Source organism: Carcharodon carcharias, chromosome 2 (assembly GCF_017639515.1).
Source record: "Carcharodon carcharias isolate sCarCar2 chromosome 2, sCarCar2.pri, whole genome shotgun sequence".
Lineage (NCBI taxonomy): Eukaryota > Metazoa > Chordata > Chondrichthyes > Lamniformes > Lamnidae > Carcharodon > Carcharodon carcharias.
In genome coordinates this window covers 142992246-143016651 of record NC_054468.1, presented here as the reverse complement: position 1 = coordinate 143016651, position 24406 = coordinate 142992246, and the positions used below count along the sequence as shown (strand labels likewise).

General features: G+C 45.1%; 1 protein-coding gene across 1 annotated transcript in view; it reads right to left on the bottom strand.

Annotated features, from left to right (window-relative positions):
• The window catches only part of unc93a (unc-93 homolog A), a 115561-nt gene that overhangs the window by 22803 nt on the left and 68352 nt on the right, over positions 1-24406 (bottom strand). Inside the window, exons 5-6 of the mRNA XM_041209021.1 lie at positions 19899-20110; positions 11560-11695 (exon numbers count right to left, since the gene is read on the bottom strand). Coding sequence (XP_041064955.1) covers positions 11560-11695; positions 19899-20110 — 348 coding nt within the window. The remainder of the gene's footprint in view (positions 1-11559; positions 11696-19898; positions 20111-24406) is intronic.

Genomic DNA, 24406 nt, shown 5'->3' with positions numbered 1-24406 from the left:
GGAGCTGTCAACAGACCTGTCAAAATCAACTGTCAAACCTATCAAAAGCACCTGTCAAGAGGACATGCTAAAATTGTCAAGATGAACTGTGAAAAGGGAGCTGTAAAACTGTCAAGACATTTATAAGTCTTGCCCTTAAAATCATTGTAAGAGTATCTGAAGTGTTAAAAAAAATATTGCTTGCTATTTCACTCTGTTGATATAAGCCTGAGGGCTTCCATTACTGAATTAGTGCTGCATGACTGAGTTCACAACCACTCATTATCACAACAGAATGCCTGTCATTTCACAATTTGATTGACAGTTACAAGTTGTTATAGACTTTTTGAAGTGGGATAATGAATTCCAATGCCTGTTTTTATAAGGGACTGTGCACTTGAATGAAATGTTTGTTGTTATAAGGCCTTACCTAGTTGGAAGAATGTAAATGCAGTAAATGGGTTTTTACAAATGAGTGTTTTTTTTCATTATAGTGAAGTTTGCAATAGACACTTAGAACTTTATTTAATCTCTGCATGGTCCTGAGGTCTGCCCATGGTGGATATTGGGTGACTTCATATGTTAGATGTAAGGGCAAAGGGTGGTGTGTGGGGGGAATTGGCTGGCATAAATTGGCATTAAGTTGGCACAGGGGCTATAAAGGATTATGCTGGTCGGTAGAGGGGCATAGTTTGTCATAGAAGGCCTTAAGTGCCATGGATGTTGGTACAGGGGCGTAGATTTGCAGACCTGAACCAGGCAAGTTCAGGTCAGATGTTAGAGTTAAGAGTATAAGAGGGGAGGTGCAGGTTCACCTACCTATACAAAGGATGACTAGAAAAATAGTAGAGGGAGAAATTAGGATAGGAATAAACTAGTAACAAATATAAAAAGAGACAGTAAGAGCTTCGACAAGTATATAAAAAGGAAGAGAATGGCTAAAATAAATGCTGGTCCCTTAGAGGATGAGACTGGAAAATTAATAATGGGAGATGAGGAAATGGCAGAGACTAAGGGTGGAATTTTCCAGGCCCGTTGGCAGCAGGTGTGTTTGGCAGCGTGGCGAGAATATGGTAGGATGGCCAAAAATTGGTTTTGCAACATCATGAAACTAGTTTGCAATTGTACACTCAACCCGTCAATGGCAGGCCAGGTTTCCTGCCATCAGATGTCAGGAACTTCATTGTAATACATCTGCATATCATTATAAGCCTAGCTCATTGGAATCATCCCCCCCATGCTGGATCATTCAAGCACCCGAGTGTTTCACAAGTCTACACAAGCAAGGTGTACTTGGCGAGCTGCACTTTTCTCTGGACTTCGAGGATTGTTTACTTGTGGCAGCACTCACGTCATCAGCGTCAGGCTTCCCTGGCAGCACCACATCACTTTTAGGGGGCTAACAGGCAGGTCTCTACCTATCAGATCAGCCATAAGGCAGGGATGGCTTTTCAATGGCTGCAGGGCTAGGGCTCGCTTGAATACTGGGGAGAAGTGGCCTTAGGCAAGGGAAGAGGCTGCAGGGTCTGGGCTGCACTGGGGAAGGGGGTTATCCCAGGGTGACCATCACCGCCATCACCTATCAAGCCATGTGGTGAGATTGCTGTACCTCCTGCCGCCAGAGTGGGGGTAAAGGACATCACAGCGGGCCTCTGCAGTGTCCAATCAAGGGATGCATCATTAAACCAGGGGAACTGCAGTCTTATTGTCTTTTGGGGCCATGGCTTGTTTGCAGCAGCCCTGGGCTGGAAGCACTGAGAGGCGTTCATGTGGCTGCACTTTAAAAATAGCACCCGGCATGAAGAAATGGTGAGGTCATGGTCTAGCAGACAAATGAAAGCCCGCCCGCTATTGAAACGGCGTGTTCCCGGGAATGCATGCTTAATGAGACGGGATTGGGAAATTGCGGCCAGCAGGTAAAACATCCTTTTCCCACCCGCTACTGCACTGAAAGCAAATCTGGGACGATTCCGCCCTAAGTATTTTGTATTTGTCTTTACGTTAGAAGGCACTATCGATGGAATTTTCCGTGCCCACTGGCCTCGGGCATGCTTGGTGACATGAGCGGACAATATGGCGAGAAGGCCAGAACTCAGTTTCACAACGTCACAAAACCAGTTTGCGGTAGTCTGCTCAGCCCGTTGATGGCGGGCTGTGTTTCCCGCCATCAGACATTGGGAACTTCATTGTAATGCTCTGCATATCATTATAAGGCCAGCCTGTCAGACTGCGCATGTTGTACAATCTCCTTGCTAAAGCTGGCCATGAAGCAGTCACTGGTGGAGGCGCTCACAGTCCCTTGCAATGTCATCATTCAGATGTGGACCAGTCTCCCGATGGTTCAAGTTAACAATGCAGCCTTCTAGTGCAGGTTAGGGGAATATAAATGCCTGAGCATGCAGTTCAGTGGGCAAAGCTGCTGCCAATCAGTCAGGTGGAGTGGGGCGGAGGAAGATTGTGTTTCGGGCAGCAATGTAGCGCACTAAACTCTGGCTATCCAAGTGGTGGCCAGCACTCTCCGGGATGCGTTAAGGGGCCTTCAGACTTAACTAAGAGAGGTTCTTAGAACACCTAAGCCAACCCATGCATCTCTCTCATCCTGCAGAAGGAGTACATCAGGATCATGGAGCCCGATGAACTACCTGTATGCCTCATGACGTACAGAGAGTGAAGACGACGGAGAAGAGAGCGACTAAGGCACCTGGCTGTGCAGAGGGAGGAACAGCGCCCTCTGGAAGAAGGGGAGATTGGGGCTCCCGCGCACGCCATCGAAGAGCCACAGCAGACCATCTCTGGTCGGTGCCTAGCTAGACCCAGGGTCTATGGACGCCGCCTTTCATTCCTGCAGAAGACTGACAACCAGTGGCGCCGAAGACTGCACATCTCTAAGGAACTGGTCGGTCATAATTGCCAGCCAGTGCAGGATTTGGCACCATGTGGACATGGAGGCCATTCACTACCAGTGGCCAAAGTGACAGCGGCATCTAATTTTTACGCCAGTGATTCCTTTCAGGGCTCCACAGGTGACCTCTGTGGGATATCACAAGTCTCCACCCACAAATGCATCCATGAGGTCACAGATGCCATCCTTGTGAAGGAAACAACTTTGTGCATTTTGCCCAGGACCAGGAGAGCCAGGATGCAAGAGTGAGTGGATTTTCCCAGATCTAGGGTTTCCCACAGGTGTAGGGTGCCATTGACTGCACATGCATCACACACCAATCTCCGTTGCAACACGTGGTCAATTATGTCAACCACAAGGGATTCCATTCACTGAACATGTAGCTGGTGTGCGACCACCACAAACACATCCTGCAGGTTTGCGCACAGTTCTCAAGGAATTTGCATGACTCCTACATTCTCAGTCGGTCACAGATCCCTGATGTCTGCCAGGGTCCACATGGGCTGCAAGGTTGGCTCCTTGGGGACAAGGGCTGCCTGCAGAGGCCGTGGCTGATGACACCCATGCAGTGGCCTCAGGCTGCAGCAGAACGAAGGTAAAATGAGGCTCATGCTGCAACTTGGTGGAGCAAACCATCAGAATGCTGAAAATGAGCTTCCAGTGCCTGGACCGGTCAGGTGGAGCCCTTCAATATCGTTCACAGAGGATGTCACATATCGTTGTCGCCTGCTGCACCCTTTATAACTTGGCACTGCAACGGAGAGAGCAGCTGGCTGAGGAGGAAATGGAGGAGTTCCACATCTCCTCCAATGAGAAGGATGTCCACTGGGATGAGGGTGAGGAGATCCTCGAAGGCGATGATGAGAGCGATGAGGCCCTCGCAGTGGCCAACCAAGGCAGATGTGCTTGGGAGGCCCTCATAGCTGCTAGATTTGTGGAGGATGATGATGACATGAAGTGAGAAGACACCATCGATCCTCACATTGCATCTGTGAACGTTTGACTCCAGTCTGGCTTATACCCTGTATGGCGCACATACCCTCTGTAATAAGGCACCTGTCATGGAGACACAAGCGTAGGCCTTACAAGTTGCTCAAATCCAGGAGGAAGATGACGACATGTAGTGAGGACACTATCGACCTTCACATTACCTCTGAGAATGTCTGATTCCTGTCTGTCTGAGGGCAGCTCACTTGCACTCTGTGATCAGGGATATATCATGATATTTTAAAACCACAAGATCCTTTGCCCGCTTTCAGCACCTGATCCCTTCAGGAGCACCTTAAAAGGTGCTGAAAGCACAAAGGGAGAATGATGGAACTCTGTGATGCCTGCTCAAGACATTCTGGCAGCAATGACAAGCATGGTCTTGGTGCAGGCATCACTGATATGTCCAGGGATGAAAGGCCGGGCCATCACTTTGGTCTGAAGGCTGCACAAAGCACAGGTTAGAGGCCTGGAAATGAGACACCTGCCTTTATCTTGGGCAGGAAGGTTCAACATCTGAGTGACACAAACACTGCTTATCAGAAGAAGGAGCCAAAGGCAGGGAGACATTCTTGGGAGTTTATTGACAATAGTGAACAGTATGTATAAGTGATTAACACCCGTACCCAGGCCATGCAACTAATTCCTCTTCACTTTCCTAACCCTGCCATTATGTCTTGGTGCTCCCCCAACATCTACAACGAAGTTGGAGGCAGCCTGCTGACTGCTGTGCCCCGTCTGTGATGACCTCAACAGGGGTCCTCTGGAAGGCCGAGACCTGGAGGGTCACAGCCTGCTTTCAGTTGCTGCTGTGTGGCAGTGGCACCCTCCTCAAGCTGGAGCTACTGGGGTCAAAGAAAGAGGGTCAAAAAAAAAAAGGATGGGCTGGGCACTCTCGGAGTCACCTGGATAGATGGCCCTGGAGGGTGCACCTGCTGATCCTCCTCGCTATGTGTGCCGAAGGGCCCCAGGCTGACTCCTTGAGGAGAAGGGAAACTGAAGTGAGATTGAGCTGCCCCACACCCCTCTCATGTTCAGACTATTGAGGGCCAACTATGGCATCAGTGATGGAGCTCAGTCCACGAAGCAGTGCAGGACCTATGTCCTGTACCAAGATCCCCATGGCGGCCACCATCCTACCAGTGTTGACCTCAGTGCGTTGGCATGTTGGCGCTATCACGTCAGCCAGAAGACGGACAGACTCCTCCACCGTGCCTTGCAACCTGAGGAGAACAGTGGACATTGCTTCCTGTTGTTTCCGAGCCTGCCTTTGCAGCTCCTGCAACTGTGACGTGACTGACTCCAGAGGCTCATCATCTGACTTGGACTCAGCAAATTTCTGGCCTCCAGCAGTCCTCCGAGTGCTGGAGACCTGGGAAGTCCTTGCTGCCGCCTGCTGTGGATTAGAAAGTGCGATTTGCTCACCAGGTTTTGATCATGAGGTTACTCTAAAGCTAAGTCCCACCAAGGTACGTGTCTCTGCGCTGGTGGAGGGAGTGGGTGAACACTGTGATGGGACTTCAAGGATGGTGCCTTCAGATTCCCCTTGAGAGGTTTCTTCGGGGCTTGATTGGAGGCCCTGGGTTGTGGACTTCGTTGGCTGTTTCCCAAACGTGCCTGCAAATAGTAAGGAGAGAGAATTTGGGCATGGTAGTGGCCTATGAAATAGGACACATCACTCACAGCATGGTTGGCTGATGGATGTTGCACCGCTCAATCCTCGCCTGGTAGGGCACTACTGACCTCAATGTCAGCACAAGAATGGTCCAGATCCTCGCCGGCCAGCTGGATGGCTCTTTTCAAAGTCCGTGAGAACCTTGATGTCAGACATTCCTCCATCCGTAAGCAACCTCTCCCTGTTGATGTGCGTCAGCTTGCCCTGCATGAATAGAGATGGAGAGAGTGTAAGTGGGATGCCTGCCAGGCCAGATGATAAGTATGCCTGGCATGTGTGGGTTGTGAGTGTCCCATGGGCGGGATGAGGAGAATGAAGGTGTGTGTGAGAGAGTGAATGGCAATATCCCTTGAATTGGCAGTGAGTGAGGGCCCTGTGGATGTGTGATGGGTTTGTGAGTGTGTGAGTTTAGAGTGAGAAAAGTGACAGCCTGGTGGAATGGAGGAGATCATTCATCCACTTGTGGCACTGGGTGGCTGTCCTCTTTTGAAGGGCATTGGCGCTTACCAATGCTGCCACCGCCTTCCAAGTCAGATTTGCAACGCCACTGCCCATCCTGTGGCCAGAGCCGGGGGAGAGGACATCACGGCAGGCCTCCACTCTTTCCAAAAGGCACTCAAGGGACGCATCGTTAAATGGGGTGGCTGCAGTCTTCTTGCCTTTCAGGGCCATGTCTTCTGTGCAGCAGTCCTGGGCTGGAAGCCCTGAGAGGTGTGCGCAGTTGGATTTTAAATATGGCACCTGGCATGCTGAGGTGGCAAGGTGATGGCATGGTGGGCGAATGACAGCCCATTCGCCATGGAAATGGCTTGTTTCCTGGGAATACATAATTAATGTGGTGGGTTTGGGACGATACGGCGTGAGAAGCCACGATGCCCACTATCGCACTTAGTGCAAATCTGGGATGATTCTGCCCTATAAGTATTCCAGTAATTATAGAAAATCAAGGGGTAAAAGGGAGGGAGGAGATAAAACAATCATTATCACTGGAGAAAAATTACTTGGAAAACTAACTGGACTAAAAGCTTGCATCTTAAAAGATGTGGCTGCAGAGATATGGATGCATCAGTTGTCACCTTCCAAAATTCTCTAGATCCTGGAGAGGCCTCAGAAGATTGGAAAATCACAAATATAATGCCCTATTCATGAAAGTAGGGAGAAAGAAAGAAGGAAACTACAGACAGTTTAACATCTGCCATTGGAAAAAATGTTGGGATCCGTTATTAAGGAAATAGTGGCAGGGCATTTAGAAAATCATAATACAATTAAGCAGAGTCAACATGGTTTTATGAAGAGAAATTGGGTTTGACAAATTTAATAGAGTTCTTTGAGGATGTGGCAAGCAGAGTGGATAAAGGGGAACCAGTAGATGTAGTGTAGTTGGATTTCCAAAAGACATTTAATAAGGTGCTACCTGAAAGATAAGATCTCAAGATTTTGGGGCTATTATATTAGTTCAGGATTGATAGAGGATTGGCTAACTAACAGGGAAAAAGAGGCAGAATTTAGTTCAGGAAACCCAGGTCCCGTTGGTGAACCTGGAGGTTGGTGGGATACCCGAGTGGTTGGAAGGAGCCAGCGAGCTCCGATCACATGGTAGTGCGTCAACCGGGGAAGTGGCACGTGGGCCTGTCCAATTACATGGCGGGACAGGCCCATTTGCTCTTCCTGCCTCTCCAATAATGGTCCATGCAGTCACATCCCTCGGTGCTGCTTCTCCACTACTCATACATCCAATATTATTGGGTCGTGATTTTCATGGGTCTTATTTTACTTTTTCACTGGCTGCTGCCCTGAATTTAAGATGGCAATGTATGCCCTAACTCTGCATTAGCCCCTTAATCTCTGACCTATGCCCCTCAGACTTAACCATCAGCCCCTGCCCCCTCCAATCTCTATGCCCTTCTCTGATCTGTGCCCCTCAACAGCCTCTTCCCCTCCAATCTTTGCCATTCAACCTATAACTTTCTGATCTCCTGCCCTCCTTTGGTAGGCAGCTGCAAAATGGCTGGCTGACCTTCCACTTCGGAGAGACACCTCACTTCAACATCACCAGCTTTCAATGGTTGGGGATCTGACGGCTTGTGATCCCCGCTCGCCACTCACTTAATTCCAAAAGGTACGTTTGGTAGGCCAGAATTTTTAGCTCGTCAGTTGGGCCTGCGCCCGACCCAAGTGAGCGCGATATTTCAGTCAGTGGGCATGTGACGGACTCGGCAGCACACCTGCCGACTATTAAGGCCATTACAGTTATAACTGAAAAAAATTTTTCACTGCCCATCCAAACTTAAAATTGGTGGGCAGACGAAAAAGCCAAGTGGCCTTTGCATTTTTCAGGAAACCTCAGGAATGGGCAGAATGAGGTTTCCAACAGCAAATAAAAATCTTAATGCACCTTTCCAGCACGTACCCACGCACATGTGTGGACTTGCACTCTCCCTCCCCAACTACCCCCCACCCTCAGTCCACAGGCGGGATGCAGTTTCCAAAACCAAATAGTGATAAAATGAAAGTTTTAAAATTCAATTACTAACATGTCCCTGCTCATGTGACAGAGCCACATGAGGGGACATGTTTCATTTCATTTTTATTTTTTAAACTAATTTTTAAATTATCTCTTCATCTCCCTGAGGCAGCTCTGTGCCTCAGGGAGATTATGCAGCGTAAGCGAAGTTTGCACTCGGCCCACTCGTGCTCTGTCCCCCACGTTTGACGTTGTGCGGGCCTTAATTGGCCCGCCAGCGTGCAATCGTGTTGTGGTGCCGATCGTGGGCGGTGGTCGGCTTCCCGCCTGCTCCCACTGAGCAGCCTCCACCAAGGGCAAAATTCTGCCCTTGGTACGGGACTTGAATCTGGAGCTTCTGGCCCAGCAGTAGGAACACTACCACTATGCCACAAGACCTCCATGTTTATTTCTAAAATATCTCAAGGCAGAGAAATTAACATGTTAACTGAACTGCTGAGTAACTAGCTGATCGATCATATCTCATGCTGTTTAATTAGCCTGTCACAGTGGTAAGAAATCAGCAAAAAAGAAAGACTTGTTGAAATGTTATTTACAAAGAATTAGCTTAGTCCTTAGAATTGAGTGGAAGCATGTCTACTGTAAATATGTAATTTTAACTATATAATTGTTTATCTTTTGTTAAGTAAATTTGGTTGATATTTTAAACTTAACTGAGATCTAATCTGATGCTACACTGCTTTTGAAGACTGGAGGGAGAACTCATAGGCCTAGAAATTCAATGGTGTTGCACCCGTTCATCCATTGCCAAATGGGCATCGAACTATCCAATTCTATTAACGTGGCTGATTAAAATATTTAAATATAAGAGTCTAACTGCTAGTGCCAGATCCTTTTGTGAAATTGGCTTGTTCCTATGCCTGACTTGCTGCATGAGAAAGTTGACACAGGGGCTCATCCACTACATTCAGATTAGTTGCTTGTTTGTGCTTTTATGCTGTTGCTCAACCTTCCCACATTTTTCTTTCTATTTTCTAACTTCAAAATCTTATTTTTTTTTTGCTGGTGCTACAATGCTTTTGGCTGCCTTTACAACACTTGTATAAAGTCATGGAAGGTCTTGCAGTATAATAAAATAAAAACAAAATACTGCGGATGCTGGAAATCTGAAACAAAAACAAAAATAGCTGGAAAAACTCAGCAGGTCTGACAGCATCTGTGGAGAGGAACACAGTTAACGCTTCAAGTCCGTATGACTCTTCATCAGAACTAAGAAATATAGAAATTAGGTGATATATAAGCTGGTTGAGGGGGGTGGGACAGGTAGAGCTGGTTAGAGGGCCAGTGATAGGTGGAGGCAAGGAAGAGATTGCCAAAGATGTCATCGACAAAAGGACAAAGGGGTGTTGACGGTGGTGATATTAGCTGAGGAATGTGCTAATGGTGACATTAAGGGTAGAACGCAGGACGAGCAAGGTACAGATAGCCCTAGTGGGGGTGGGGTGGGGGGAAGGGATCAAAATAGGCTAAAACGTAGAGATAAAACAATGGATGGAAATACATTTAAAAATAATCGAAATAGGTGGGTAAAGAAAAACACATATTAAAAAAAATTAATAAATAAAATTTAAAAATTATAAATTATTGGAAAAGGGGGGGGATCGGAAAGGGGGTGGGGATGGATCTCTTCACATCTGTTCTGATGATGTCACTTTTAAAAACAATTCCTCTGACATGTCTTCCTTCTTCCTTAACCGAGGTTTTCCACCCATGGTGGCTGACAGGGCCCTCAACCATGTCCGGCCCTTCTCCTGTGCATCCACCCTCACACCTTCCTCACCCTCCCAGAACAATGATAGGGTTCCCCTTGTCCTCACTTATCACCCCACCAGCCTCCGCATTCAAAGGATCATCCTCTGCCATTTCCGCTAACTGCAGCATGATACCACCACCAAACACATCTTCCCTTCACACCCCCCACCCCCACCTACCCCCCCCCCCCACCCCGCCACCCCGCGGCATTCCACAGGAATCGTTCCCTCCGGGACACCCTGGTTCACTCCTCCATCATCCCCTACACCTCAACCCCCTCCCATGGCACCTTCCCATGCAACCACAGAAGGTGCAACACCTGTCCCTTTACTTCCCCCCTCCTCACCATCCAAGGGCTCAAACACTCCTCTCAAGTGAAGCAGCATTTCACTTGCACTTCCCTCAATTTAGTCTACTGCATTTGCTGCTCCCAATGCGGTCTCCTCTGCATTGGAGAGACCAAATACAGACTGGGTGACCGCTTTGCAGAACACCTTCAGTCTGTCCGCAAGCATGACCCAGACCTCCCTGTCACTTGCCATTTTAACACTCCACCCTGCTCTCTTGCCCGTCCTTGGCCTGCTGCAATGTTCCAGTGAAGCTCAATGCAAACTGGAGGAACAGCACCTCATCTTCCGACTAGGCACTTTACAGCCTTCTGGACTTAATATTGAGTTCAACAACTTCAGATCATGAACTCTCTCCTCCATCCCCACCCCCTTTCCGATCCCCCCTTTTCCAATAATTTATAATTTTATTTATTTATTTATTATATATTTTTTTATACATATTTTTCTTTTCCTACCTATTTCCATTATTTTTAAATGTATTTCCATCCATTGTTTTATCCCTACCTTTTAGCCTATTTCGATCCCTTCTCCCCACCCCACCCACTAGGGCTATCTGTCACTTGCTTGTCCTGCTTTCTACCGTTAGTGTCATCATTAGCACATTCCTCAGCTAATTTCACCACCGTCAACACCCCTTTGTTCTTTTGTCTATGACATCTTTGGCAATCTCTTCTTTGCCTCCATCTGTCACTGGCCCTCTAACCAGTTCTATCTGTCCCACCCCCTTCAACCAGCTTATATTTCACCTCATTTCTATTTTTCTAAGGTCTTATAGTGTTGCCTTTGGGGCTTGAGGATGAGGAAGATAGGAGAAAAAATATCTGGACAAAGAGGAAGGAGGAGGCATGTTCCATAACATTGCTACCTTGAGGGTTTAGCCTTTACAACCACCTGAGTAGAAAGAAGTCCAGCAGGAGGAGCATCATGAAGGGTAACAAAAGCAGGAATCACATCAACCACCATTGCCTCACCTGCCAAAGGACAGCTTACTAAAGAGTGCATCACCTGGATCATTCCTCTTGTCTCCAATATATCAACAGTCCAACAATCCTTATTGCCACCATCCATCCTACCACCATCTGATTATAGTCCTTCTGTCTTGCCCTCACTTCACTATGATTTTAATATGCTCTTCAACCATTTGATCAGACTTATTTATGCAAAGCGGCCCTACCTCTAGCATGCTTTTTTGGGGCATGATGGAATTTCTAGATTAGAGAGTTGTAGGATAAGTTCAATAGCTAAAAGTAACCATTAGGTAGCTTTGCCATTTGTTTTTTTAGCTTACCTAGATCTTTTTTGCTGGAGACATTTGATGTGCTCTATAAAGCAGACTCAAACATTCCTTTGAGTTTTGGCAGCTTAAGGTAAAAAATCCAACTTAACTCACCAAAGGCGAACAATGACATTCGTCCAGTATATCTTGACATCTTTCCAAAAATCATAGAGAAAATGGAATTTGAAGCACCAAAGCAAATCATGACATAACCAACAAATTGTATTCCAATAGTACAAGTGACATATGCCTGTGGGTAGAAAATAAAGAGTATGAGTATTTGTTATGTTTATATATCGTCACATTGTGTCAAACAGAAAACACTCTCTTTAGCCCTACTTTTGTTTCCTACTTCCTAATCAATTACCAACCCATGTCACAAAGTTACTTCCATGGCTTTGATCCTGATCAGAACCTTATAAAATTCATTTTGGAAGACCATATAGACAACATTGTAACGAGGCTATGCCCCTTTATTTTTGAAAATATAATTTTTCAACTTTCAACTGACTGAAACTTTTCAAATTGAACTGAGCCAAAGCAAACTGCTTAAAAATGCAAGGCCACAATCCAAGGTGAACGTGAGAAATGAACAAACCACCCTCAGGGGAGTGTGGAGAGAAAGGCATTTCCTATAATCGGGATAACCATCAAAACTCGTACTATCTAATGAAGAGACATTAAAAATGCAAAGTACTAGATATTGAAACAATGACTACCACAGACAGACACCCAAAACCTCTTGGAAATACACAATGGGTGAAGTATTTCAAGGCAATGCTGCCAGCCACTAGAGAGAGATTGCAAGTGACACAGGCAGTGTCCAGAAAGTCTTCAACAAAGGAAACAAGCTGAGGCTGTTTGCTTTCTCCCTTCCTTTCTCTTCTAGAATAAGAGTGTCACCGGGTTTGAGAAGTAAACTCTACAAGAAACCTACCAGTGAACTAAGATCTTGTAATAATTGCAACATCTTCTATATCTGACCACATTCAAGAAACCAGCTAACCTTAATTGGCCACAGCATTTAAAATTGATGCCTCAATGACAATCAAAGGGCACATAATCATATATTCTTTTACTTTTTTTATTGAACTCTAATTTCCCTTATTTCTGATACCTATGTCTGTATGTCAGCATGGTTTTGTGAAATTCCAACTTATTGGAGTTCTTTGAGGAAATAACATGCGCAGTGGATAAAGGGGAACCAGTGGATGTACTGTACTTAGATTTCCAGAAGGCATTTGATAATGTGCCATATCAAAAATTATTGTGGAAAATAAAAGCTCATGGTATAGGGGGTAACATATAGGCATGGATAAAAGATTGGCTGGCTAACAGGAAGCAGAGAGTAGGCATAAATGGGTATTTTTCAGGTTGGCAGGATGTAACGAGTGGTGTGCCACAGGGATCAGTGCTGGGACCTCAACTGTTTACAATTTATATAAATGACTTGGATGAAGGGGTTGAAGGGATGGTTGCCAAATTTGGTGATGACACAAAGACTGGTAGGAAAGTAAGTTGTGAAGAGGACATAAGGAGGCTACAAACAGATATAGGTAGGTGAAGTAAGTGGGCAAAGAGCTGGCAGATTGCGTATGGTGTGGGAAAATGTGAAATTTCCCATTTCAGCAGGAAGAAAAAAAGAGAAGCATATTATCTAAATGGTGAGAGATTGCAGAGCTCTGAGATGAAAAGGGATCTGGGTATCCTAGTGTATGAATCACAAAAGGCTAGTATGCAAGTACAGCAAGTAATTAGGAAAGTTAATAGAACTTTATAATTTATTATGAGGGGAATTGAATATAAAAGTAGGGAGGTTATGCTTCAGTTGTACAGGGCACTTTTGAGACCACATTTGGAGTACTGTGTACAGTATTGGTCACCTTATTTAAGGAAGCAGTTCAGAGAAGGTTTACCAGGCTAATACAACAACAAAAACTGCTGGAAAAACTCAGCAGGTCTGACAGCATCTGTGGAGAGGAAGACAGAGTTAACGCTTTGAGTCTGTATGACTCTTCATCAAAACTCTGATGAAGAGTCATATGGACTCGAAACGTTAACTCTGTCTTCCACTCCACAGATGCTGTCAGACCTGCTGAGTTTTTCCAGCAGTTTTTGTTTTTGTTTCAGATTTCTAGCATCCGCAGTATTTTGCTTTTACCAGGCTAATACCTGGAATGGATGGGTTTCTTATGAGGAAAGGTTGGACAAGCTAGGCTTGTATCCACGGGAGTTTAGAAGAGTAACAGGTGACTTGATTGAACCATATAAGATCCTGAGGGGTCTTGACAGGGTCGATATGGAGGAGATGTTTCCTCTTGTGGAAAAAATCTAGAACTAGAGGTCACTGTTCAAAAAATAAGGGGTTACTTATTTAAAACAGATGAGGAGAATTTTTTTCTCCTAGAGAATCATGAGTCTTTGTACCTCTCTTCCTGAAAAGGTGGTGGAAGCAGTCTTTGAATATTTTTAAGGCAGAAGTGGATAGATTCTTGGTAAGCAAGAAGGTGATACGTTATCAGCGGTAGGTGGGGTGCAGATTTGAGGTTACTATCAGATCAGCCATGATCTTAATAAATGGCAGAGCAGGCTCGATGAGCTGAATGGTCTACTCCTGCTCCTTGTTCTTATGTTTGATGTTTGTATGTGTGGGCCCTATTGACTGCATGAGGGCCAAATGCTTGATATCACCTTTTTATTATTTTTCTTATGTTTTGGGGTTAATAAATTTGTTCTTTATTCAACTCAAGAAAACCTTGTTTGATTGGCTCCTTATTGCTCACAGCTTAAATAATAAAATGCATTCTGATTTGGAAAAAGGCATATTCCGGAAAAAAAGAAACTTGAATCTTTGTTGTGACCAACCAAGGAAGTAGAGGGCAGCCAGTTCATCCCTTCTCACCTGGTCATAACACCAATAGGTACTCAACTATCCACCATGCTAGTGACCTCCTCAAAAAATTCAACTATGCTAGCCAGACTCATTCACAAGTTCATGCTGACTCTGATCAGATCATAATCTGTCTTTGATAATAGATTCTAGAAACTTCCCTACAACTGATGTTGAACTGACAGGTCTGTAGCAACCTAATTTATCCCTCCTTCACTTCTTAAATAATAAAGTTGCACTTGCAATTTTCCAATTCTCAAATGTAGAGTGTTTTGGAAAATTATGGCTTAACACATCTTCAATTTATTGACCTGTTTTCTTTTTAATATTCCAGAGTGAAAACCATCAGATCCATGAGACTTGAATATCTTAAGTCCCATTATTTTCTCCACTACCTTTTTTGACTTGTAATAAATCCACTAGCCTCATCCCCAGGGCTAAAAATTTGAAAGTGTTGGTTTTTGGGTGAGGGGATTGTGATGTGTGACTACTCTGCATCTGGTCAAAATAATGCAAGTGTCACTGCAAACATCATACTGCCTGCTCTCACAATCATTGTACTGTGCAGCCCAGTGTGAAACACTTGGCACAGTACCCAGCGTATGCGTGATTAGCATGAGTTTCAGCTAGCCTGCATTTCTTAAAGGCAGCCTGCAAATTTGAAGAAGGAGTGCATTCTGGCTATAGCACCTGGTAGAATCATTTGAAAATGTGTGTTCAGGGAGGAGTAAGCATTCCAATGGAGTAGAAGGTCAGAGAGAGATGGTTCCCAAGTTCTCTGATGTGGCATTGGAGGCCTTAGCCAAGAAGATAGCAAGGAAGAAAGAGGTCTTGTTTCCACAAGGGTGGGAGGTGGTGGTGGCGTGGGTTGGGGGGGTGGGGGGGCGGTGTTGGTGGGCTGGGGGTGCTTCAAGGCATACACTATGAAGGGAATAGAAGAAGGTAGCCATAGAGGCAATACAAGGAGTCTGGTTCTAAGGATCTGGCTGAAGTGCCGTAAAAGGTTCATTGATCTCATGTGAGTGGTGAAGGTCAGTGAACACCTCTTAAAATGCCATCTCCTCCCCTCATTCCCCACCCCACACTGTAACCTCCCACACTGCTGAATGCATCACACCCCTTTATTCACCCAGCAGCAAACTCTAGCAATCAGGACTCATGCTTAACATTTAGATGCTCCACTTAACTCTCACACTCTTACCATTGCTGCAAAACTCACACCCACATCTTATAGCTTCCATATATTGCCAGCTGATCAGCTATGGCACATTACACAAACACATTGCACATACTTACTGACAATCTTCCCTCTCTCTTACAGGACAAGGTCACACACAACCGGAGACAGCAGCAGAGAATTAGTAGGGGGCAAGCACAACTGCATCTCCTGAGCCCCTTGAAACAGACAGTGCTGTGAATGAAATGAAAAATCCCAGAAACCCAAGCAAATGTAAACTTTCATTGTTACCTATACCCACTTCAGGGGTGCTAACATAGCATCTTTCACAACCTTAGGACATCTCAAATCACTTTACAGCCAATGATGTATTTTTAAGTGTAATCACTGTTGTAATATAGGAAACAAAGCAGCCAATTTGTGCACAGCAAAGTCCCACAAACAGCAATATGCTAATGATGAGATAATCAGAAATTGGCAGTTATCATGGGTTGCAGACTGGGAGCTTATGCAGAGGTGGCCATGATCATGGCTGCAGATCACGGGAAGCAGGTCAGCAGTGATCATGGGCAGTAGGTGGGCTTCTGGGGTACTGGCCATGATTATAGGCTGTGGATCGAGAAGGCAGCCAGCAGTGATCATGGGCTGCAGATTGGGGCTTGGGGAGGCAAGGTCACTGATCATGTAAGGGCTAGAAAGGACGCAATCAGCTGAAGTGAGACAAATTATTTTCAATGTAGATAAATGAGAGATCATCCGCTTTGAACTTAAAAAGTAGAGAACAAGATATTTGTGAATTGTGAAAATCTAGAAACAGTGGAGGTCCAAAGAGACTTCTCGGCCCAGATATCATTGGTCGTTGAAATGCCATGAACCGATAAAGAAAATAATCAAAAAGGTTAATGGAATCCTGGCCTTCATATCTAGCAGACTAGAATACCAGAGAGTTGAAGTCATGCTTCAGCTGCACAAGCCTGGTTAGACCACACCTTGGGGAGGATTTTCCCCTCGTCAGGTGGGTGTGGCGGGTGGGTCTGGGACCATCCGCGAAACAGTCCGTTGCCTACGATCGGGCCCCAACTGCGATTTCATGATGGCTGACCAATTAATGGCCAGCCAGCATGAAACACATGCTGGTAGCCTCAGCACTGCTGGGATGGGGGCAGGAGCAGCTTGAGCATTGAAGTTTGCACATGCATGGGGGTGCGCTCACTGAAAGCTCCCTGAAGGCACAGAGCTGCCTCAGGGAGCTGAAGATTTTTAAAATGAGAAATAAAGATTCGAAAAATAAGGAAAACGTCCCCACATGTGACTCTGTCACATGAACTTTCACATGTGAAAAATTAATTTAAAAATTTTTCATTGCTTTCTCAGTCATTGTTGGAAACCTCATCCCGCCCATGATGCAAAGGCTGCTTGGGAAGGCAAGGTTGGACGGGCAGCGAAAAATTCAATTTAATGAATTGATTAATGAGCTTAATAGCCCTCTTAATTGTCGGCAGGTGCGCTGCCGACTCTTGCACGTCCCCACTGACAGAAATATCGTGCGAGTGCACAAGTATGTTGGGATGCTTGCCCCACGTCATCACGCGCTATTTCACGTTTGTGTGTGTCAGACGCCCCTGGAGAACTTTAAACAGTTCTCGACATTGCACCTTAGGAGAGATACACTGGCCTTGGGGGGAGTGCATTGTAGGTATGCCAAAAGGACACCTGGACTCCTAGGATTAAATTAACAGGAGATCCTGCACCAATTTGTGTTATATTCCCTGGAATGTAGAAGGTTAAGGGGCGATTTGATCAAAGTTTTCAAGATATTACGGGGAATAAATAGAGTAGATAGAGCGGAATTATTTCCATAAATTGGACAGTTTAGGACTAGCAGGCATAGTCAAAAATTAGAGCAAGGCCTTTCAGGAGCAAAATTAGGAAACGCTGCTACACTCAAAGGCTGGTAGAGCATTGGAACGCTCTTCTGCAAATGGCAATTGATGCTAGGTCAATTGTAAATTTTAATCCTGAGATTGCTAGATTTTTGTTTTCTAAAGGTATTCAGAGATATGGGATAAAGGCAGATATATGGAGTTGTGTAACAGATCAGCCATAATCTCAATGAATGGTGGCAGATCAGGTTTAAGGCATTAAATGCCTTTTCTGCTTCCTGTGGGATGAACCAGAATTAGTTAATGATCTGATGGTGTAAGAAAATCTTGTAAATAATGAGCATAATATTATTGAACTTGATATTAGGTTTGAGAGATTGAGTCACAACCCAAGGTTTTGGTTTAAGTATTCATTGAGAACCATGTCTTGCATCTCCACACACGTTACCTTTTGGTGCTAAAACTAACTAGCCCTACTGTTTCCCCTTCGTCTTTATATATTTATAAAACATCTTTGGGTTTTCCTTAATTTTAATTGTCATTATTTTTTCTTCCCTTTCTTTGCTTTCATAATATCCTTTTTAATTTCATCCCGGCACTTTCCATATTCGATCATTTCTGCAGTACTGAATTATTGGCAACTGACATAAACTTTCTTTTTTTTTCCTTATCCTACTCTGTATGCTTTTTGACATTCAGAGGTGTCTAAATTTGTGAGTCTCATGCGTTTTCTTTGTGGGAACTCTCTTTAGATCTTCTTGAATATCCACTTTGCCAAATCACATCTCAGTTTGTTAAAACTGACCTTTCCGCAATTTAAACCTAACTGAGTTACAATCATGCAGGTGCAGCAAACAGTTAAGAAGGCAACTGGTATGTTGCAAGAGGATTTGAGTACAGGAGCAAGAATGACTTACTGCAGCTATACAGGGCCTTGGTGAGACCACACCTGCAGTAATGTGTGCAGCTTTGGTCTCCTTACCTAAGAAAGGATATACTTGTCATAAAGGGAGTGCAGCGAAATCCCAGACTGATTTCTGGGATGGCAGGATTGGTGTATGAGGAGAGATTGGACTGACTAGGCCTGTATTCACTGGAGTTTAGAAGAATGAGAGGGGATCTCATTGAAACGTATAAAATTCTGACAGGGATGGACAGACTGGATGCAGGGATGATGTTTCTTCTGGCTGGGGGGTCTAAAACAAGGCACCTCAATCTCAGGATACGAGATAGGCCATTTAGGACTGAGATGAGGAGAAACTTCTTCATTCAGAGGGTGGTGAACCTGTGGAACTTTCGACCACAGAAGACTGTGGAGGCCAAGTCACTGAATATATTTAAGAAGGAAATAGTTATATTTCTAGACTCTAAAGGTGTCAAGGGGAAGAGAGCGGGAGTATGGCGCTGAGATAGAGGATCAGCCATGATCATATTGAATAGTGGAGCAGGCTCGAAGAGCCAAATGACCTACTACTGCTTCTATTTTTCTATGTTTCTAATCGCATAAAAAATGAACTCCCACTGATATCCTTTCCACCAGCGCAGCTTCATTCCCTAAAATGAAGTTCAGAAGTGTCCTTCCTCTTGTTAGGCTTGCTACGTACTGGTTAAAAAAGTTCCCCTGAATACACTTCAAGAATTTTGCATGCTCTGTATGTTTTACAATGAATTTACCCCAATTAATATCAAGTAATTTCTACACTTTTCAGCAATTTGCCTACATATTTACTCTTCCATCTCCCTCTGACTGTTCATGGTCTACAGTATACTCCCAGCAGTGTGATTGCTCCTTTTTTTGTTCCTCAGTTCAACCCATATGATTTCATTTGATGCTCCTTCTAATCATATCATCCATACTCACAGGGATAATGTTTTTTAAAACCAATATGGCAACCCCACCTACATTTTTATCCCTCTCTATATCCTGTTTGCAGCAAACCCTGTAATCACAAATGTTGAGTTGCCATTCCTGCTCATCCTTAAGCTATGTTTCAGTAATAGCCATGATATCCCACTTTCAAGTGTCTATCTGTGTCCTCAGCTCATCTGCCTTATTCACTGACTCCTTGTATTTAAGTATATATGAGTAATCACTGAAAAACTCCTCTGTTGTCTATTTGTTCACTTTGATTTCTCAATCTTCCATACTTGCTTATTAATTTTCTTCCTTCTATTTGCAGTTTTATTTCTCTCCCTTCTGAATCTATGTTCAGGTTCCCAGACCCACTGCCAAACCAGTTTAAGTCCTCCCCAACAGCAAATCTCCCTGTCAAACATTGGGCCCACTTGAGCTGCTATTGATACGACTTGTACAGGCCCCACCGCACCCAAAACCGGTCCCAATACCCAAAAATTTAAAACCTTTCATTCTGAGTCTTACTAGCTATTCATTCAGCTGCACTATCCTATTTTTGTACTCACTAGTATGTGACACTGGGAGTAATCTGGAGATTAATACCTTTGTGGATATTTTTATAATCATAAAAGCTTTTAGAATTCTTACCTTTGTATAATCACCAGCCAGGAAGCCCTGTTCAAATCCACTGTACATTGTCATGACGATGAGTAGACATTGGCGCTTGTCCTTTAAATGTGTAAGGGTAGCCATGAGGATAGACAATACGTTTATTTCCTTCCCTTTAAACTGCTTTCTGTCCTGCTCATCGAGATGATCCAGAAAAAAAGCAACAAGGAGTACTCCACCTACACCAACACCTACAGGAAGTACAAGGCAGTACTGGAACAAACAGTCGCAAAATCAGGGACCCTTCTCTTCAGGGCTTTATAAGCTTTTTTAAGTGAGTGTTAAATCATAGGGCAGAATTTTCTGCCTGTCAGGCGGGCAGGCCTGACCCAATCTCCGGCGGGTGGAGAGCCGATTCCAGCCGGAGAAGCGGGCCCCGCTGCCATTTTACGTGGCGGGCTAACTAAGGCCTGCTCAGCGTGATGTCTGGTGGGAAGTGCCACGTGCTTCCTGTGCAGGTGGGGGGGATTCCCCAAAAGCGAGAGTGCACTCTCTCGCGCATGCGCATGAAAGAGCGCACATCTCCCTGAGGCTAAGTGCTGCCTCAGGAAGATTGCTTACACTCTGAAGAATGTTAAAAATAGAAAAAAATAAATTCCCTAACATGTCCCCCATATTTTACATACTAACTTTATTCAAATTTTTAAAACCCTGCATGAAACCTCATCCCGCCGCTGGATGAGGTTTCAAGTTTTCTCTATTCCCCGCCGGGCCTCCTGGCCTGCTCACCAACCTTAAGGTTGGACAGGCAGGTCCTTTAATTGTTTTAATGACCTTGTCACTGGCCTGAATTCTCAATTGGCCATTGACAGGTTGGTGGGCAGACAGCTGATTATGCTGCAGGCCCGCCTTCCTGAAAATTTAATTGGGGCAAGATGACGTCAGGAGTTCCACCGAAAGTCATCTCATGTCATTTTACACGTCGGCGAGTGGGCCCCACCCCTGCTCGCTGATGGCAAAATTCTGCCCATAGAGTGTGAAATGGTTGGGGAGAATAGTTGTCCTGTAGAGTTTGTAAGTAACTCCTTCAGAATGTACAATGATTTTCCACATGTCCATCATATATATGGGGTCTGGATTTTTGCGTCTCATGGGGTTGGAAATGGAGGTGGCCAGCATGCCAGTTTCCCGACGCGATTCTCAGCACTGGCCATGCTCACCAGGGCAGGGGAAGGCTGGCCCTGCGATCCTAACTGATCCCTGGTTAAGGTCAAGTAAGCTGGTTAAAGAACTCATTAAGAACTCGTAAATGGGGAATGTGATTTTCCCAGGGGTGCACATGCTGGCAGAACAGATGAAGAGAAGCAGGTACAAAGTGGAGAGCCAGTCATGGGTTGAAAAAGTGGGGAGCCATTACTGGGGCCCCATAACAGAGTAAATGATGCATAGGGGGCTTAGCCAATGATAAACAGGTAACTTTGGCACAGCACAGGAGACAGGGAGGGTTTGTAGTAAGCATCAGATAGTACTTCGGCTCATCACCCGCCTGGCATCGCAGGACATGAGTAAAGGGTAAGGCTACCAAGGACAATTGGATTACCAAATGACCACAAGGAAGGCAGCAGCTGGCAATGGGGACATGACTCTCAGATTATGGGCCCAATGGCGTTGAGGAGCAACACTCTCTGTAGAAAAGCTGGAGCCTCAGGTATCAAGAGGGCAGGGGAGTGGGAAAAGGGGCTGGAAGGAGTTGGAGGCCATACCCTCAGCATAGAACCTACTTACAAAGAAGGAGCTACCTGGAGATGGCCGAGAACCAGTGCCACAGGAAACTGACTCTTCAGGCAGATGGTCACAGTTCTTTGTGCACTCTTCACCAGAGACACACACCTAGCAGCACTGGTACTCTGCATACTCTGCCATCAGCTGTCAAAGTCACTGTAGCTGTGAATTGCTTTACTTCTAGGTTCTTTCAAGAATTAGCTGCAGACTTTGGTAGCATTGCACAAACTGCAGCATATCACTGCATTTCCCAGGTCACCGATAGCCCATTTGCCAGAGATAGACAGTATATTCAGTTCAGAACAGACGCGGCCTTGCAGAGACAGAGGGTATTGGGTTTCATTGCCGTTGCTGGATTCCCCCAGGTACAGGACACCACTGATTGTGCCCATGTGGCTACCCAAGGCACCCGGCGACTGTGTACTCAGATTCATCAACAGGAAGGGGTTCTTCTCCCTCAACATTCAACTGGTCTGTAACCACAACAAGAGCTTCCTCTATAAGTGCACTCACTTTCCTGACAGTTGCCATGATTCCTTCATTCTCTACAAATCAGGGTGCCACAGTTCTTCACTCCAACCTCCAAAGTCTCTCGGTGGAGCCTCCCCTAGGTATTTCCCTTGGAGAGATGGTTACTCATCCCTCTTCAAGAGCCCCAGACAAAGTCATGGAGGGATAATGTACCCCTTGGGACACCTTGGGTGGGGGGGGGGGGGGGGGGTCCAGGTGCCTTTTTCAGGAGGTAAAGTACTCTTTGGATTTGTTAAAGGTAGGCATGAATGTGTGTAAAAAGTGCATAAACTCATTAACTGTCAAACTCTTTGGAACCATCCAGATACCTGTCAAAATCAACTGTCAAGGCTACCTGTTAAGCGGACCTAGCAAAAGTGTCAAGAGGAGCTGTCAAAAGTGTCAAGTGGACCTGTTAAGAAGACCCGTCAAGAGAAACTGTCATAGGTGTCAATAGGAATTCTCAATAGGAGCTGTCAAGGCATTTAAAAGTCCTGCACTTTAAATCATTGAAAAAAAATCTAAAGTGTAAAAAAATCATTGCTTGATGTTTTACTCTGTCTGTTGACAAAGACTGAGAGCTTTCATTACTGAATTACTGCTGAATGATTAATTTTACAACCATGCATTATCACAATCAGATGCCTGCCATTTCAATTTGATTAACAGCTACAAATGGGACTACGAATTCCAATGCTTTTTGTTATAAGGCTTTTTATGGTTGAAGGAATATACATGTCCAAATGGGTTTTTATGAGTGAGTGTTTTTTTTAAAATATAGTGAAGTTTGCAATAGACACATAGAACTCTATTTTATAAAACTTTATCTCATCTCTGCATGGGTCCTTGGGTCTGCCCATGGTGAATACTTTTTTGATTCCTTCACCCCACCCCACCCCCACTAAGGCTATCTATACCTTGTTTGTCTTGCTTTCTACCCTTAATTAGCACATTCCTCAGATAATATCACTACTTTCAACACCTCTTTGTCCTTTTGTCTGTGACATCTTTTGGTTATCTCCACCTATCACTGGCCGTCTATCCAGCTCTACCTGTCCCCCCCCCGCCCCCCCACCCCCCAACCCCAGCCCTTAAACCAGCTTATATTTCACCTCTGTTCTATTTTTACTTAGTTCTGTTGAAGGGTCATTTGGACTTGAAATGTTAACTGTGCTCCTTTCCACAGATGCTGCTAGACCTGCTTACTTTTTCCAGGTATTTTTGTTTTTGTTTTGGATTTCCAGCATCTGCAATTTTTTGCTTTTATCTTACGAAAACTGGGTGAGTTGGCATGGTGGGTGTAAGGGCAAAGGATGGTGGGTGGGGGCATAGCTTGGCATGAGCTGGCACTAAGTTAGCATAGAGGCTAAAGAGGGTCATGATGATGCGTATAGGGGCAAAAGTTGGCATGGAAGGTTTGAGGGGGCTGTGGAGGCAGGTACACTGGTATAGCTGGGCATGGAGGGCATGAGGACCTATGGCAGGTGGTTACGGGGCTTGAGGTGGTACAGGTTGGTATGGATCAGGCATGAGGAGTCTGTAAGGGGTGAGGGCTGGAGGGATATTTTATGATTTTTAAAAAATCTTTTGGATATAGTGCTCAAGTCCCAAGACAGACCATCCGCCCAGCCCACCCCTGCATCTAGCCCATCCTCCACACCACGCCTGTGGTCACCCATCCCAACTTCTCATGTAGCCCACCCCCCAACCAAAATCCAATGTCTAGGCAGCCATTTTTAAAGGTCAGGCTCATGAAGCTGAGAATTTGCCTGACTCTGCGTGCCCGACTCACAGACAAAAATCCAAGTCTATATCTCAAAAATTAATGGATAGGTTTCAGTGAAACTTGGTACATATGTAGGGTATGGCACGAAGAAGAACTGATTAGTTTTTGGCAAGGAAGATCCTGTTTCTTTTAAGGATTTATAACTGGAAGATAGGGTGAATGGACATTTTTCTTTTGGAATGTTCTGGATTGTTTTATTTAGAATGTTGATTGTTTTAGAATGCTGTGGAATGTCTCAGCTGCTGTGGTGGAATCAGGGCTAGGCAGAGAAATCACTGGCTCTGATGCTTCTCCTATTTCCAGGTCCCTTATTCCTCTCCCCCACACCCCAACTTTGACCCTCCCCCTCAATCATGCATGATATTGTTTCCCTTTCATCAAACAATCACAGAAAATCCCAGTAAAACGATGACGCCCATTGTTGGCATCTGGTTAAACATGTTGCCTGCTATATATGCAGCATGGGTCA